This window comes from Bacillus rossius, assembly GCF_032445375.1.
Source record: "Bacillus rossius redtenbacheri isolate Brsri chromosome 4 unlocalized genomic scaffold, Brsri_v3 Brsri_v3_scf4_2, whole genome shotgun sequence".
Lineage (NCBI taxonomy): Eukaryota > Metazoa > Arthropoda > Insecta > Phasmatodea > Bacillidae > Bacillus > Bacillus rossius.
Window position 1 is genome coordinate 33,341,875 of NW_026962011.1, and position 14,792 is coordinate 33,356,666.

Sequence of the window (14,792 nt, forward strand, 5' to 3'; positions counted from 1 at the left end):
TTGTTATACATATTTAGTTTTTTTTTTTTTTTTTTTTATCCAGTTATCAATAACTAAATCCTTCAAACCCACAGATGAATGGAGAGAAATTGGGAGTAACATGTTTTGTGCGCAATTCTAAAAGTCATTTTAAAAGTAGAAAAACATCAGATTTTGGAATACTTGGTTATATAGCTTTTCTGAATGAAGTAATTAAATATAATAGGCTATAATATACATGTTGACATTAAAATACCAAACTAGGCCACAGTGATCTTGATGTACAGTGATGACAAGAGTGAGACTTACGAGGGTGGTGTCATTGCAGCCGCAGCACAACCTGTCCAAGGGAGCCATCATGAAGCTGAAGGGCTTCAGCGGGGAGGTGACGCGTGAGGACATCAAGAAGGAGCTGACGGACATGAAGGCGGAGGTGGCCTTCATAGATTTCGACAAGGGCGACAGCGAGGGCTGGGTTCGGCTCCACGGCGAGAACAGCGCGCAGCCCGTGAGTTCTGGCGGCTTACTGCAGTTACAGTTGCACCTTCTTCACTTACATGTCGTCCATTTGTTTCTCGCAATCTCTGCCTAGCTGTGGAAATTTATTAAAGTTGTCTCATTATTTTAGCAATTTCAGATCATGTTGATAAATAGAATAAATAATAATAATTTAACAAGATTTAAATTATCAACTCGAGTAATTAAAAAATGTTCAAGTTTATATGAAAAGTTAAGAAACAGTCAAAAATAGAATGGCTAACCATTATTTTGCTGTTATGCCACATAGCAATAAAGAAACATTTCTGATAGTAATCATAACCCTTAGATTTGAACACTGTACAGACAGACTGAAGAACTGTGCAGCAACATGCCAATTTAGATAATGCTGGAATAATAAGCTGTGGCGAAGGATGTATAAAAACAAGCAGATGTAGAAACAAGTTGGTGAAAGTGATTCTGAAGTAGAAAATTATTAGTTTTTGGTGAAAAGTAGGGGTCGACCGGTTATCAAGATTGTTTTCTGTATGTGTAAGTAACCACCTCTCTGCTATTTTTATGATCAGTTACCGTTTATACATTACTCCACGTAGGCTTGTGACTAAGATTTTGAATGGCCTTTCCAACATCAAGCATTTCCCATGTGGTTAGCTAGATGTTTCTTGGACTTTGTGCCTATAGTACATGCTACAGCAACTCAGGTGTGTATAACCTAAAGATTATGTTATGCATGTATGTGATTGCTGACAATGTTACAAATAAATATTAGTGCTATGTGTTTGTGATTTGTAGAGACCCCAAAAAATGGTGAAGTGCGAAATTCACGAAATAACGCGAAAATTGGATTCTTTAAACGAATTTTGCGACTTTCCTTTGATTTTGACATAGTCACGAAATTCACGAATTTTCGCGCGAAGTTCACGCTTTTTCGCGCGAAATTCACGCTTTTTCGCACAAAATAATGTCCTTATGTCGTAAGTTCTATTTATTTACGCCATCATAAACATAGGCGTGAAATAAACGTAGACTGAAATACTAGTGCAGTGATATTATCTTCGTTGAGACACGTTACTGAAATCCACGTATTTTTATTACTCTGTTTACAAGCAGTAAATATTGCCATCGCAAATGAAAACAAAATGTAACAAATGTCAACAATCGATATGTGCGCACTACCAACATAACAAATTGACTCCACAGTTTTAGTGTTTTGAATAATGGTCGTTTCTGCCGCTAGGCGCACTGGTGTCAATTTTTCTAACCTAATTTAATCGCATCGAGCTAAGATGGCAGTCATTTTTGCGTGCACATTTCTATGAGTGTTTACAACTACCGTCCACATTTTGTAAGTTTTGTGATACAATTGAATTTGTGACTAAGATGCCGAAAACTTCGACAATGTTTGATCGCGAAAGAGAGATAATATCGGATGATTTTATATTTTTGATCAGCGGGACAAAATTATGATGTGCAAGTTCTGCAACGTGCGGGTTGATTGGACACGCAAAGACATGTGCAAAAAGCATGTGGTAAATGACACACACAAAACAAAACAAAAAAGACAAGACAATTATTTTGTCAAGCATTCTACAGTGTCTAAACAAATCTCGATAGGCGACAGCGTGAATAAAGCAAACAATGTTGAAAGTGCAGAAAACAAGAAATTTTTTCAGATTTTGTTAATATGATGCTGTAAGTTAACATTCCTTTGGAAAAAGCTGATCATCCAGCTATGAGGGAATGGTGTAACACCCATGTTGAAGGTTAGCCTTATTTATTTAGAAATGTTTTCCGCCTCTAATAAGTTCATAAGCATTATGTAGGCCTACAATATTATCGATTAACTTACCTTTAGGCCCAACTTACCTTTACTTCAAATAAATATGCAAGTACCTCAGATTAACAAACACATAAATAGGATGGATTGCATTGTTAAATGGGGAGCACACCACAAGATATTTTTGACTGATTGATTGATGGTTTGACTCTGTAATCCAGCAGTATCTTGAAAAGGTTAGGTTAAGTTTGGCTAAGAATTTTGAGTAAATTAGCCCATTAATATTTTCAGCGATAACCTTTTAAATGCTACCTATTTTTAAGTATATTGTAAGTTATGTATACATTTTAGGTGCAGGGGGTTTGCCATCATCAGCCAACACTCTTAGAGAAACTTATGTCCCAAAAATTGGCCAGGCAAATAAGGAAGCAGTAAGGCTATGAGATTTTTTTTACACTGCCTATGGCATAATATTTTCACAATTTTTTGGGGTCTCTACTGATTGCTTATTTTTACACCGATTTTTTGCACCACTTGCTTATTTTTACACCGATTTTTTGCACCGCTTTTGTTATTTTTTTACACCGAAATCAGCCAGTTTTATTTATTATTTTCTGGGGTCCCTAGTGATTTGTCATGTAATGGGGCGAGGAGGACTCATGAAACCAGCAGAAGTTATTTTTAAGACAAAAAGAAAGTGATGGAATTATGAATGGATAATTATTTCCTTCGCTGACCTCACTTTGGCCTCACTAGCTTGATGAGGTGATCACAGTGCCACCTCATGTTGGGCAGCCCTACTAGCATTCTTGAGTGCATCAATTTTTTGTTATGGTTTGGTGGCTTCTATAACTATTATTTATGTTCAGTAGTTACGGTATACTTGCACATTCATGTCATATTAAAACAATTATTATTTTTTTGTAATTGGAAAATGTAACTTTTATATTTTTACTCATTGACAGTTAAACCATAAATATTAAGTGTGTTTACTTTTTTTTTTTTTTTAGTTCAAAGTAGGGGTGCCAACAGGATAGGCATAAACTATTCTATGATGGAGGACAGTTGGGAACCAGAACACGCTCTCTTAGTTTTAGTGATCTTTAGACCATCTGATTTTCTTTAAATTATTATTTCAAATTACAAAGTACATAAAATATTGTTTTCTTGTGTTTAAAATTATACACGTGTTCATTATGTCTTTGAAGAAGGAGGTTTAACACAAAATTCTCAATTGCAGAGTTGGTGCGGTGCTTCTGGTATTTCCTATCTGTTCAAGACATCACATTTCTGTGATGTAGACAGCCATTTTTTTTTTTTTTTGTTTACTGAAGATTACCTGACCTTGACCAAACAAAAGTCTGACTTTTAACAGTGCCATAAAAACACGGTTGATTTTCTTAGCATGTATACCATACTAGATATTGCGATCACCGTGAACAAAGATAGGGTCAGTGTCATTATTGCGATAAAACTGTAAATAGTGGAAATTCTTACAGCTTTAGGCACTTGAAAAACATTATTGTTGCTCTCGTAGTACCAGCAACAATAATATCAAACACAGCAAAAATTAATGAAAAAGCTGAAAAACTACACAAAAGGGGGGGGGGGGGGATTATCTCTTACATTATCGTATTTTCATGGATTTTTTTAATATTTAAAGTACCAGATTAGTGATTCCTTTCATTTAACTATACATACTTCCATAACAATATTCAAACTGAATGTAAAAGTTTTAGTGGTCAGAATTTATAGAAACGGACCAGTTACAATGTTGCATCAATTTGGCAGAACCCCTCCATAAAGTACCTACTCCTCTATAAGGTAGTGTCCAAGTTTATGGTCCCTTAAATACTTTATAGATAGAGACCCCGAAAAATGGTGAAGCGCGAAATTCACTAATTAACGCGAAAATTTGATACTTTAAACGAATTTTGCGACTTTCCTTTGATTTTGACATAGTCTCGAAATTCACGAATTTTCGCGCGAAATTCACGCTTTTTCGCACAAAATAATGTCCTTATGTCGTAAGTTCTATTTATTTACGCCATCATAAACATAGGCGTGAAATAAACATACACTGAAAGTAGGGATGGGGCGAATCCTGATTTCCTCGAATCCGAATCCTAACTCGAATCCTCGACTGGAATTGCCGAATCTCGAACCCAAACCCGAATCTTTTAATAGATGATGTCCACATATCTAATGTAAGTGAGATGTATTCTGCTTGCACTAAAAGTCCCTTGACTTTATCACATGTAGATTGGTACATTTCTGGTATAAGTATATATAAAGACAATTTTTTCTTGAGAAATTTCAGTTTTAGTACAGATTAGCGGTTAGGATTTTTTCTATAAATAAGCTAGAGGTCTGCGAGCCTAAGAATTTTACTTCGAGCCGAGCTCGAGCTTTTGTGGTACAGTTACACTTTTGGGAAATTATTTTTATCTTAAACTTAATATGTTTGAATAAAGTATTAAAATGAAGTGGGCTTATTAATTTTGGGTAACTATTTACAGTGTGTGTTTACATTTTGCACTGCTAGAAAAAAAATAACATTTTTTTTCATTGCATCTTACCTGTTTCCATTTGTTCATTAGTAACTGATATCATCCAACTAACATAACCAAGTATATGTTTGTGTAAATGTAACATATCTTTGGAAAAATTTCACCCTCACAATTTTTCTGGAGTCCTTACTGAGCTTCAACAAACTTAGCACCAAAAATCATGTTGTTTGAAAAGTACATTCACATTGTTTCAACATTTCCACTTTTCAGCACAATAATTTGTTCTGCACGTTCAGGAGTTAAATTAGCTCTACGATTGGAGATAGTGTTTCCAGCAGAAGAGAAGCGTCTCTCGCTGGCAACCTGCTTGGCTGGAATGCTTTAGTAAAATTGCTTAACCTCAAAATTAGTATCACAAATATCTGTAACTGGTCATTAAAGTTTAATCAATTGAAAGTAATAAAAATAAAAACATTTTACTTCATTCAATTTACACTTGCAAAAAAAACATACACACAATAAACCTACATGGAAATTAAAGTCTTTTTCAATATCCTGAAGTCTGAAGTATGTTTACTCATGTCATTAAATGTAGAGCTGTATTGAAGAAGCCGATTTTGCCAATATTTAGTTGAATCGGCATTTCTGCAGACTTCCGATACAGTACGCTCGTTAATTTTCGGCCGATATTACTGAAAAACGAAAGAGACTGCCATAACCTAAAAATCCACGAGTAGCATTTTCACTTTTCGTAGTAGTACTGCATTCTTTCAGATCGCATTATTTCTTAGCAACATGTGCCAACCGTACATATCAAATTTTAACACCCTTTTTTTTTTAACAATGTTCTTTAATTTAATATGTCATAAATAATAAATAATACATTACTATCACGGTAAACATACATCTCAGTTGTTACGGTAACTATAGTGCAAATATGGTAGCTATCATGCTTCTGTAGTAATTATGGTATTATACAAAGAATCTTGTTCTTTTTATGGTAATTATCTTAAAATAACTATTGGGTTTGTACTGTAGTTATGGTACATCATCCATATTTCTTCGTATGTTGTTGTTCATTTGTCTTTTCTTCATATTTACGTGTGCCATTAATCATTAATTGAGACAAGAAGTTTCAGAAAAAATTTTAACGGACATTATATCACACATTTAATGGCGTAAATGACGAGACCTCGGGCAATGTAAACGCTTTATACGGAAAAACCTACCATGCGGGACCTCGTAAGCGAGTTTTACTGTATTTTTTTCCCGTAAATAGTAAAAACCGAATCCTTTGACGATTCCTATATCAGACCCGCCGAACCTTCGAATCCCTAGGATTCGGTGGATTCGGCGGATATTGGATTCGGTCGCCCCATCCCTAACTGAAAGACTAGTGCCGTGATATTATCTTCGTTTTGACACGTTACTGAAATCCACGTATTTTTATTACTCTGTTTACAAGCAGTAAATATTGCCATCGCAAATGAAAACAAAATGTAAAAATTGTCAACAATCAATATGTGCGCACTACCAACATAACAAATTGACTCCACAGTTTTAGTGTTTTGAATAATGGGCGTTTCTGCCGCTAGGCGCACTGGTGTCGATTTTTCTAACCTAATTTAATCGCATCGAGCTAAGATGGCAGTCATTTTTGCGTGCACATTTATATGAGTGTTTACAACTACCGTCCACATTTTGTAAGTTTTGTGATACAATTGAATTTGTGGCTAAAATGCCGAAAACTTCGACAATGTTTGATCGCGAAAGAGAGATAATATCGGATGATTTTATATTTTTGATCAGCGGGACAAAATTATGATGTGCAAGTTCTGCAACGTGCGGGTTGATTGGACACGCAAAGACATGTGCAAAAAGCATGTGGTAAATGACACACACAAAACAAAACAAAAAAGACAAGACAATTATTTTGTCAAGCATTCTACAGTGTCTAAACAAATCTCGATAGGCGACAGCGTGAATAAAGCAAACAATGTTGAAAGTGCAGAAAACAAGAAATTTTTTCAGATTTTGTTAATATGATGCTGTAAGTTAACATTCCTTTGGAAAAAGCTGATCATCCAGCTATGAGGGAATGGTGTAACAGCCATGTTGAAGGTTAGCCTTATTTATTTAGAAATGTTTTCCCCCTCTAATAAAAGTTCATAAGCATATGTAGGCCTACAATATTATCGATTAACTTACCTTTACTTCAAATAAATATGCAAGTACCTCAGATTATCAAACACATAAATAGGATGGATTGCATTGTGAAATGGTGAGCACACCACAATATATTTTTGACTGATTGATTGATGGTTTGACTCTGTAATCCAGCAGTACCTAATCTAGAAAAGGTTAGAATAGGTTTGGCTAAGAATTGTTTTGAATAAATTAGCCCATTAATATTTTTCAGCGATAACCTTATAAATGCTACCTATTTATAAGTATATTGTAAGTTATTAGGGATGGGGCGAATCCTGATTTCCTCGAATCCGAATCCTAACTCGAATCCTCGACTGGAATTGCCGAATCTCGAACCCAAACCCGAATCTTTTAACAGATGATGTCCACATATCTAATGTAAGTGAGATGTATTCTGCTTGCACTAAAAGTCCCTTGACTTTATCACATGTAGATTGGTACATTTCTGGTATAAGTGTATATAAAGACAACAATTTTTTCTTGAGAAATTTCAGTTTTAGTACAGATTAGCGGTTAGGATTTTTTCTATAAATAAGCTAGAGGTCTGCGAGCCTAAGAATTTTACTTCGAGCCGAGCTCGAGCTTTTGTGGTACAGTTACACTTTTGGGAAATTATTTTTATCTTAAACTTAATATCATGTTTGAATAAAGTATTAAAATGAAGTGGGCTTATTAATTTTGGGTAACTATTTACAGAGTGTGTTTACATTTTGCACTGCTAGAAAAAAAATAACATTTTTTTTCATTGAATCTTACCTGTTTCCATTGGTTCATTAGTAACTGATATCATCCAACTAACATAACCAAGTATATGTTTGTGTAAATGTAACATATCTTTGGAAAAATTTCACCCTTGTCAATTTTTCTGGAGTCCTTACTGAGCTTCAACAAACTTAGCACCAAAAATCATGTTGTTTGAAAAGTACATTCACATTGTTTCAACATTTCCACTTTTCAGCACAATAATTCTGAGAGAGATTGTCACAGAGTATTAAATTCTATTCTTTAATCTATCATTCAGAACAATAATTTGTTCTGCACGTTCAGGAGTTAAATTAGCTCTACGATTGGAGATAGTGTTTCCAGCAGAAGAGAAGCGTCTCTCGCTGGCAACCTGCTTGGCTGGAATGCTTTAGTAAAATTGCTTAACCTCAAAATTAGTGTCATAAATATCTGTAACTGGTCATTAAAGTTTAATCAATTGAAAGTAATAAAAATAACATTTTACTTCATTCAATTTACACTTGCAAAAAAAAACATACACACAATAAACCTACATGGAAATAAGTCTTTTTCAATATCCTGAAGTCTGAAATATGTTTACTCATGTCATTAAATGTAGAGCTGTATTGAAGAAGCCGATTTTGCCAATATTTAGTTGAATCGGAATTTATGCCGACTTCCGATACAGTACGCTCGTTAATTTTCGGCCGATATTACTGAAAAACAAAAGAGACTGCCATAACCTAAAAATCCACGAGTACCATTTTCACTTTTCGTAGTAGTACTGCATTCTTTCAGATCGCATTATTTCTTAGCAACATGTGCCAACCGTACATATCAATGTTTAACATCCTTTTTTTTTTTTTTTAACAATGTTCTTTAATTTAATATGTCATAAATAAATAATACATTACTATCACGGTAAATATACATCTCAGTTGTTACGGTAACTATAGTGCAAATATGGTAGCTATCTTGCTTCTGTAGTAATTATGGTATTCTACAAAGAATCTTTAGTTCTTTATATGGTAATTATCTTAAAATAACTATTGGGTTTGTACTGTAGTTATGGTACATCATCCATATTTCTTCGTATGTTGTTGTTCATTTGTCTTTTCTTCATATTTACGTGTGCCATTATTTGAGACAAGAAGTTTCAGAAAAAATTTTAACGGACATTATATCACACATTTAATGGCGTAAATGACGAGACCTCGGGCAATTTAAACGCTTTATACGGAAAAACCTACCATGCGGGACCTCGTAAGTGAGTTTTACTGTATTTTTTCCCGTAAATAGTAAAAACCGAATCCTTTGACGAATCCTATATCAGACCCGCCGAACCTTCGAATCCCTAGGATTCGGTGGATTCGGCGGATATTGGATTCGGTCGCCCCATCCCTATAAGTTATGTATACATTTTAGGTGCAGGGGATTTGCAATCATCAGCCAACACTCTTAGAGAAACTTATGTCCCAAAAATTGGCCAGGCAAATAAGGAAGCAGTAAGGCTATGAGGTTTTTTTTACACCGCCAATGGCATAATTTTTTCACAATTTTTTGGGGTCTCTACTGATTGCTTATTTTTACACCGATTTTTTGCACCGCTTGCTAATTTTTACATCGGTTTTTTGCACCGCTTGCTAATTTTTACACCGGTTTTTTGCACCGCTTTTGTCATTTTTTTACACCGAAATGAGCCAGTTTGATTCACCATTTTCTGGGGTCCCTATTTATAGATAATTCACAGTGGCTGATTCCATCTCCACTGTCTATGGTTTGAGTAGTACTGTTTTCCTGTCTCTAGTGACTTGGCTGTTGGAGATGTTAAGTCGAGTAAAAAAATAACTGTAATGTCATTGTGTGATAGTGAAAGCTTTCTGAGTCAAAAGTCTGCGTGTAGCTTGTGCTGGCCCGAGGCTGGCTGCGCTCGGGAGCCGAGGTGTTGTGTGGCCCGAGGCTGGCTGCGCTCGGGAGCCGAGGTGTTGTGTGGCCCGAGGCTGGCTGCGCTCGGGAGCCGAGGTGTTGTGTGGCCCGAGGCTGGCTGCGCTCGGGAGCCGAGGTGTTGTGTGGCCCGAGGCTGGCTGCGCTCGGGAGCCGAGGTGTTGTGTGGCCCGAGGCTGGCTGCGCTCGGGAGCCGAGGTGTTGTGTGGCCCGAGGCTGGCTGCGCTCGGGAGCCGAGGTGTTGTGTGGCCCGAGGCTGGCTGAGCTCGGGAGCCGAGGTGTTGTGTGGCCCGAGGCTGGCTGCGCTCGGGAGCCGAGGTGTTGTGTGGCCCGAGGCTGGCTGCACTCGAGAGCCGAGGTGTTGTGTGGCCCGAGGCTGGCTGTGCTCGGGAGCTGAGGCGGTGTGTGGCGTGAGGGGTGCAGGTGCTGGACCAGCTGAAGGAGAAGCCTCTGGTGGTGTGCGGCTGCACGATAGAGGCGGAGCTGGTCGACGGGGAGGAGGAGGAGGGCCTTCTGGAGAAGACCCGCGAGGCCCTCGACAAGATACGAGACCGCAAGTCCAACAGAGGTGCGCTGTTCATCAGTGATATTAGTAGGGGCCCTTGAAAAACACTAGTAGTGTTGAAATAAAGCAAAAGAGGTGTGAACATTCTGTATTGAAATGGAGAAACAATGCATAAATTCAGTGTAAAAGCGATGATGTAAAATTCTGTACCAGATGTTAATTTTTCATTGCTCTTAATATAACCAACAAAGATATAGGCTAGTGATGTAATTTTTTTTGTATGTTTTCAAAGAAACAAATTTTTTTCCCCTCTTGGAAAACAACTATAGATTTTATTTCAATCCAAGCCATTTTTCTTTTTTACTAAATAACCCAAGATATATATATTTACAAAATGTATGACTTTTGTGCTGCTATGCTCGGCATAAATAGCAACAATTCACATTTGTAGCTTTCATAAATACTATTGTTTCGCACTAATAGAAAAGAAATACATTTAAGATATTTAAATACTTTGTTATTGAAATTTGTTTCCTGTGTTGGTTGCAGATCTTATGTACATGGTGCTTACAAAAATGGCATTGATCAACTCATGAAAAATAGTCTCATTTCACATTAAAGTTTGTGTTCCCACAATAAAGTTGAAAAATCTAAAATAATTGCTGAATTTTGTGCATCATTTTTGGGGTCCCTACCAATTACTTGTTATTTTAGATAACATCTTGTTAGTTAGTCCTTAATTTATTTACAGTAAGAGAATTCTATAACAGGTAAGTAGAGTATGATTGAATTAACGGGGTGAACAGACATCTAGGCTGTGTATGTGAGGGTCTGAGAGCGTGAAGCTGTGTTGCAGGTCGCAGGGGCAGGGGGCGAGGCGGGAGGAGTCGTGGGGGCTTCCACGGGGACCGCAAGCGCAAGGGAGGAACCCACGAGGACGAGCCACCCGCCAAGGTGGAAGCCGTCGCGGCCGAATAGTCCGGGGCAGAGTCCCTCGGAGGAAGGGAGATGCATCCAGCCCACCTAGAGTTGCGGGGGCCACGCGCAGACTTGCGAGACTCGTTGCCATCTGTTGAATGTGCTGTTCTTGATCGTATCATGCCTACTTCCTGTAAACGTTTTAACTTTGAATTATTTTTTTTTCTGGCTGTCTGTTTGTGAGACAACCGTCATGTAACGGAGCGAGGAGAACTCATGAAACCAGCAGAAGTTCTTTTTAAGACAAAAAGAAAATGATGGAATTATGAATGGATAATTATTTCCTCTGCTGACCCCACATTGGGTTTTTTCACCTGTCGTGATGTGAATCATTAGAATTGTAGTGTTGCATCAGATAAGAATGGGAAAATTATGTGAACTTGTTGTATGATTGGCAAGACTTGAAAGAAATGCACAGGTGTGTTTTGTAAATCACCATCGATGTTGTCGATACTGAAAAGTTCGTCTTTGTGTGAATGTGGCCAAATGAACCAGTCATGGCACATGAACATCAACTATTCCTGCAAGCTGTTGAACTTGCCCATCTTTCTGGTCGAAATGCAATGGGGAAAGGTGCTGGAAATATGGAATATGTTTGTATTCCCCAGCAAATGGCAAGTTTTGTTACATTCTGTTTTGCATTAAGCCTGAAAGTTTTTTTTTCTCCCACATTCATAACAGAGCTTTGTACTAAATGATCTTAAGTAAGCAAACGCTCTTGTTAGTTTAGTTTTCATTAGTACACATACACATTTTGATGTTTTATTGTTTTTTGTTCACTAGAACTTGACCTGTCAGTACTTATTGTGGACTTCAAACACAGTAAAAATGTGCCCATTGGTTGCATACAAGATTTTAAGGTTGTTTATTTTAGGTCAGTTTGTTTTTCAAAAATATTTCTATACATAACTTTTTTTTTCAACAACAACAATAATAATAATATTGATTATAAGAGGTTGCTTCAGGTCAGTATGGGTCTTCCATTTTATAAAACATTATTTTATGGTAAACCCCATGCTTTCTTTTGTACTCCGGCACAGGTTTGACTAAAGCAGTGTCTGGTCGAATGTTTCCTTGTTCGGCTCTGTTGTAAAGTTCTATTTGGTGTTTATGAGAGTTTTGTTGTTTTATTTACAAATTTGCCACGTTGTTTGGAAATGTTCTACAATTTTGTATATATTTTTATTTTAAGAAATTTATAACTCAATAAAATGTTTTAAAATTTATAACGTAAGGTTAAAATGTTTTCAGGATGTAACATTTGTGCCTACATAGGACAGTCTTCTCGCATCTATATTGTGTTTGTTGCAGTGTTCAATGTAATTGTGTTCTGTTCAAAGTGTTTGTTATTGTATACTGTACTGTATATGCCTTTAAACTGTTATTATTTTGTAATGCAAGAATTTTCATGCTTCCAGAGCAATGTAAAATAAAAAGGTAAAATAAAAATTTTGGTTTAGAGTTACTTTTGAGTGTGTAAAACATTAGCTCTCTGTATACCGTTTACGACATTTGGTGGGAGTAATTTTGTTAATGCGATGGAAGTCAAGGAACACAAATGTGAAATCAGGGTAGCTTTATAGTACAGTAGAACCTTGCTTTTTTTTATACTTATTTCATGGGACCATTAAAAAATATGTACAAACTGGGAAAATGTTAAGAGGGTAGTTTTAAAATTATATTTTTTCTCACTATGATGGAAACAATAAGCAAATATATACATACATTAAATAAAATGTTAGAGATATGCTTAGGTTTTTATGTATTAACTGAAACTTTATTTTCTTCATTATCTCACATGGTGAAAACAATTAATCAGTCCAGTCTTGTAGTTTTTCACAATAGTTAATATAATCACGTGTTAACATTTAAGATTTTTAACAGAAATAATTCTTATAAATGTACACTACTACTTGAAAAATTATTGTTTACATTTAGGAACAGAAAAACTTAAAAAACATTTATGTTGCAATGTTTGGAAATCCAGTGTTCCCAACAGCCTTTCGATAATATTTCTAAAGTGGTAACGAACATGCACGAACAAACCACTTTTACAAAAATTTAGTATGTTGCTTTACAACGTATTGTTACGATCGCGGGTTCGTAAAGGGATATCACGACACAGTTTTATTTATTGCCACTACTTATGTCACTTACAAATAATCTAATATGCGAATATGCCAAATAATCAATTACACTTAATAAAAAATTTTGCTTCCTCATTCACTCGTTTCTCACAATCCACACACCTCGCTGGGCCGCTCTGGCGCAACTCTCGCCGCAGCACCCCTCGCGGATCTCCGCTGCGGGACTCCGTCGCCGCACTCCGCCGCCGCCGTCACTTCCCTTCACCAAGGACCCACTCGACGCCTTGCTCAGGACTTCGCCGCACTCGCGACACTATCGCCCGGAACTGAACTCTCCGCCCTGGAACCTTCGTCCAGGGACTTCGCTGCTTTATCGCCCGGAAACTCCGCCACGGGAAAACTCCCGACTCCACTGAACTAACTCACTCCCTGCACTGGAACCTTCATCCAAGGACTTCGCCGCTCTGCCGCACCCGCGGCACTATCGCCCCAGAAACTCTGCCACGGGAGAACTCCCGCCTGAACTCCGACTGACCGTGAGGCCGGCGTCCTCGTCTTGTATATCAGCCCAGGCGCCTTCTCGAATTCACGAGCGCGGCTGGGGCCAGTCACGTCATTCCGCGCCGACCCGATGGCAGAAATCTCTCGAAAAACGTGTCGGCGGCTGCCAGGTGGCGCACGGGACTCCCCAGCTGCGAGGTGTCAGGTTATCAGCGGGATGCGGTGGGAAGGAGGGGGGGAAAGCGGCGCTCCTTGTAATGTACCGCGTGTCTCATGTTACGGCAGCCACATGTGATGTCAGCCAGTTGTGCACCTGCACGTGTCACGGCCTTGCTCACGTTCGTAACAGTATTTCCATAGTGGTACAGTAATCCACTGTTTGTTTATGTAACAACTATAGGTATTTGTAAATAAATATGCGTAATACATATGGTTTCAAGTAGAGAGAGATCAAATGGAAATGAATTTTCGCTTTCACTTCACAAAAATTTGGGTGAAGGCTGTGTGGATTACTGTGGCACAAAAAAAATGAACATGCTTATGCGGTAATGTATAATAATAAAACTTCACACTATTCACTTTCAAATTTTATTGTTCCATATAAACTTTTCTGATGGTTTGCTATGAAATCTGGTGCTATTTTAACATAAATTTCTGGAAATGCTTTTGTATGAAGCAGGAAAGAAATACATTAATACTATAGGGAAAATCACAGTGCAAGTAAAAAAGAATATGTTAATCACAGGAATTCATAAATCCCCAGTACATAAAAATGAGATTCTGCTGTATTAACTTTTTGATGAATTTTAACAAGATTGGCACTACCGTATTTCAATAACATTTCTTTGTAAAAAGTCTGATACAAAGCTGGGGTTTAGTTTAGGTTTTTTTTTATTAAGTCTTTTCACTTTTATTGGAATAGTTTCATTATACATATTTATAAATTTTGCACTTCAAGTCAAATTATTTGACATTAGACGTAACTGCTCCGGCAGTGAATTCTAGCAGACGGTGCGGAAACTACTGTGGTTTGTTTCCAGGAATGAGGTTAAAAACTTAGGGGTCACTCACCCTCTTCGCTT

At 37.3% G+C, this 14,792-nt stretch overlaps 1 protein-coding gene across 1 annotated transcript in view; it reads left to right on the plus strand.

Annotated features, from left to right (window-relative positions):
* The window catches only part of LOC134542425 (la protein homolog), a 34,976-nt gene extending 22,391 nt beyond the window's left edge, over window positions 1-12,585 (plus strand). Inside the window, exons 7-9 of the mRNA XM_063386648.1 lie at window positions 308-487; window positions 10,063-10,207; window positions 11,001-12,585. Of these exons, the coding sequence (XP_063242718.1) occupies window positions 308-487; window positions 10,063-10,207; window positions 11,001-11,122 (447 nt within the window). The 3' untranslated portion in view covers window positions 11,123-12,585. The remainder of the gene's footprint in view (window positions 1-307; window positions 488-10,062; window positions 10,208-11,000) is intronic.
* Window positions 12,586-14,792: the final 2,207 nt, after the last annotated feature.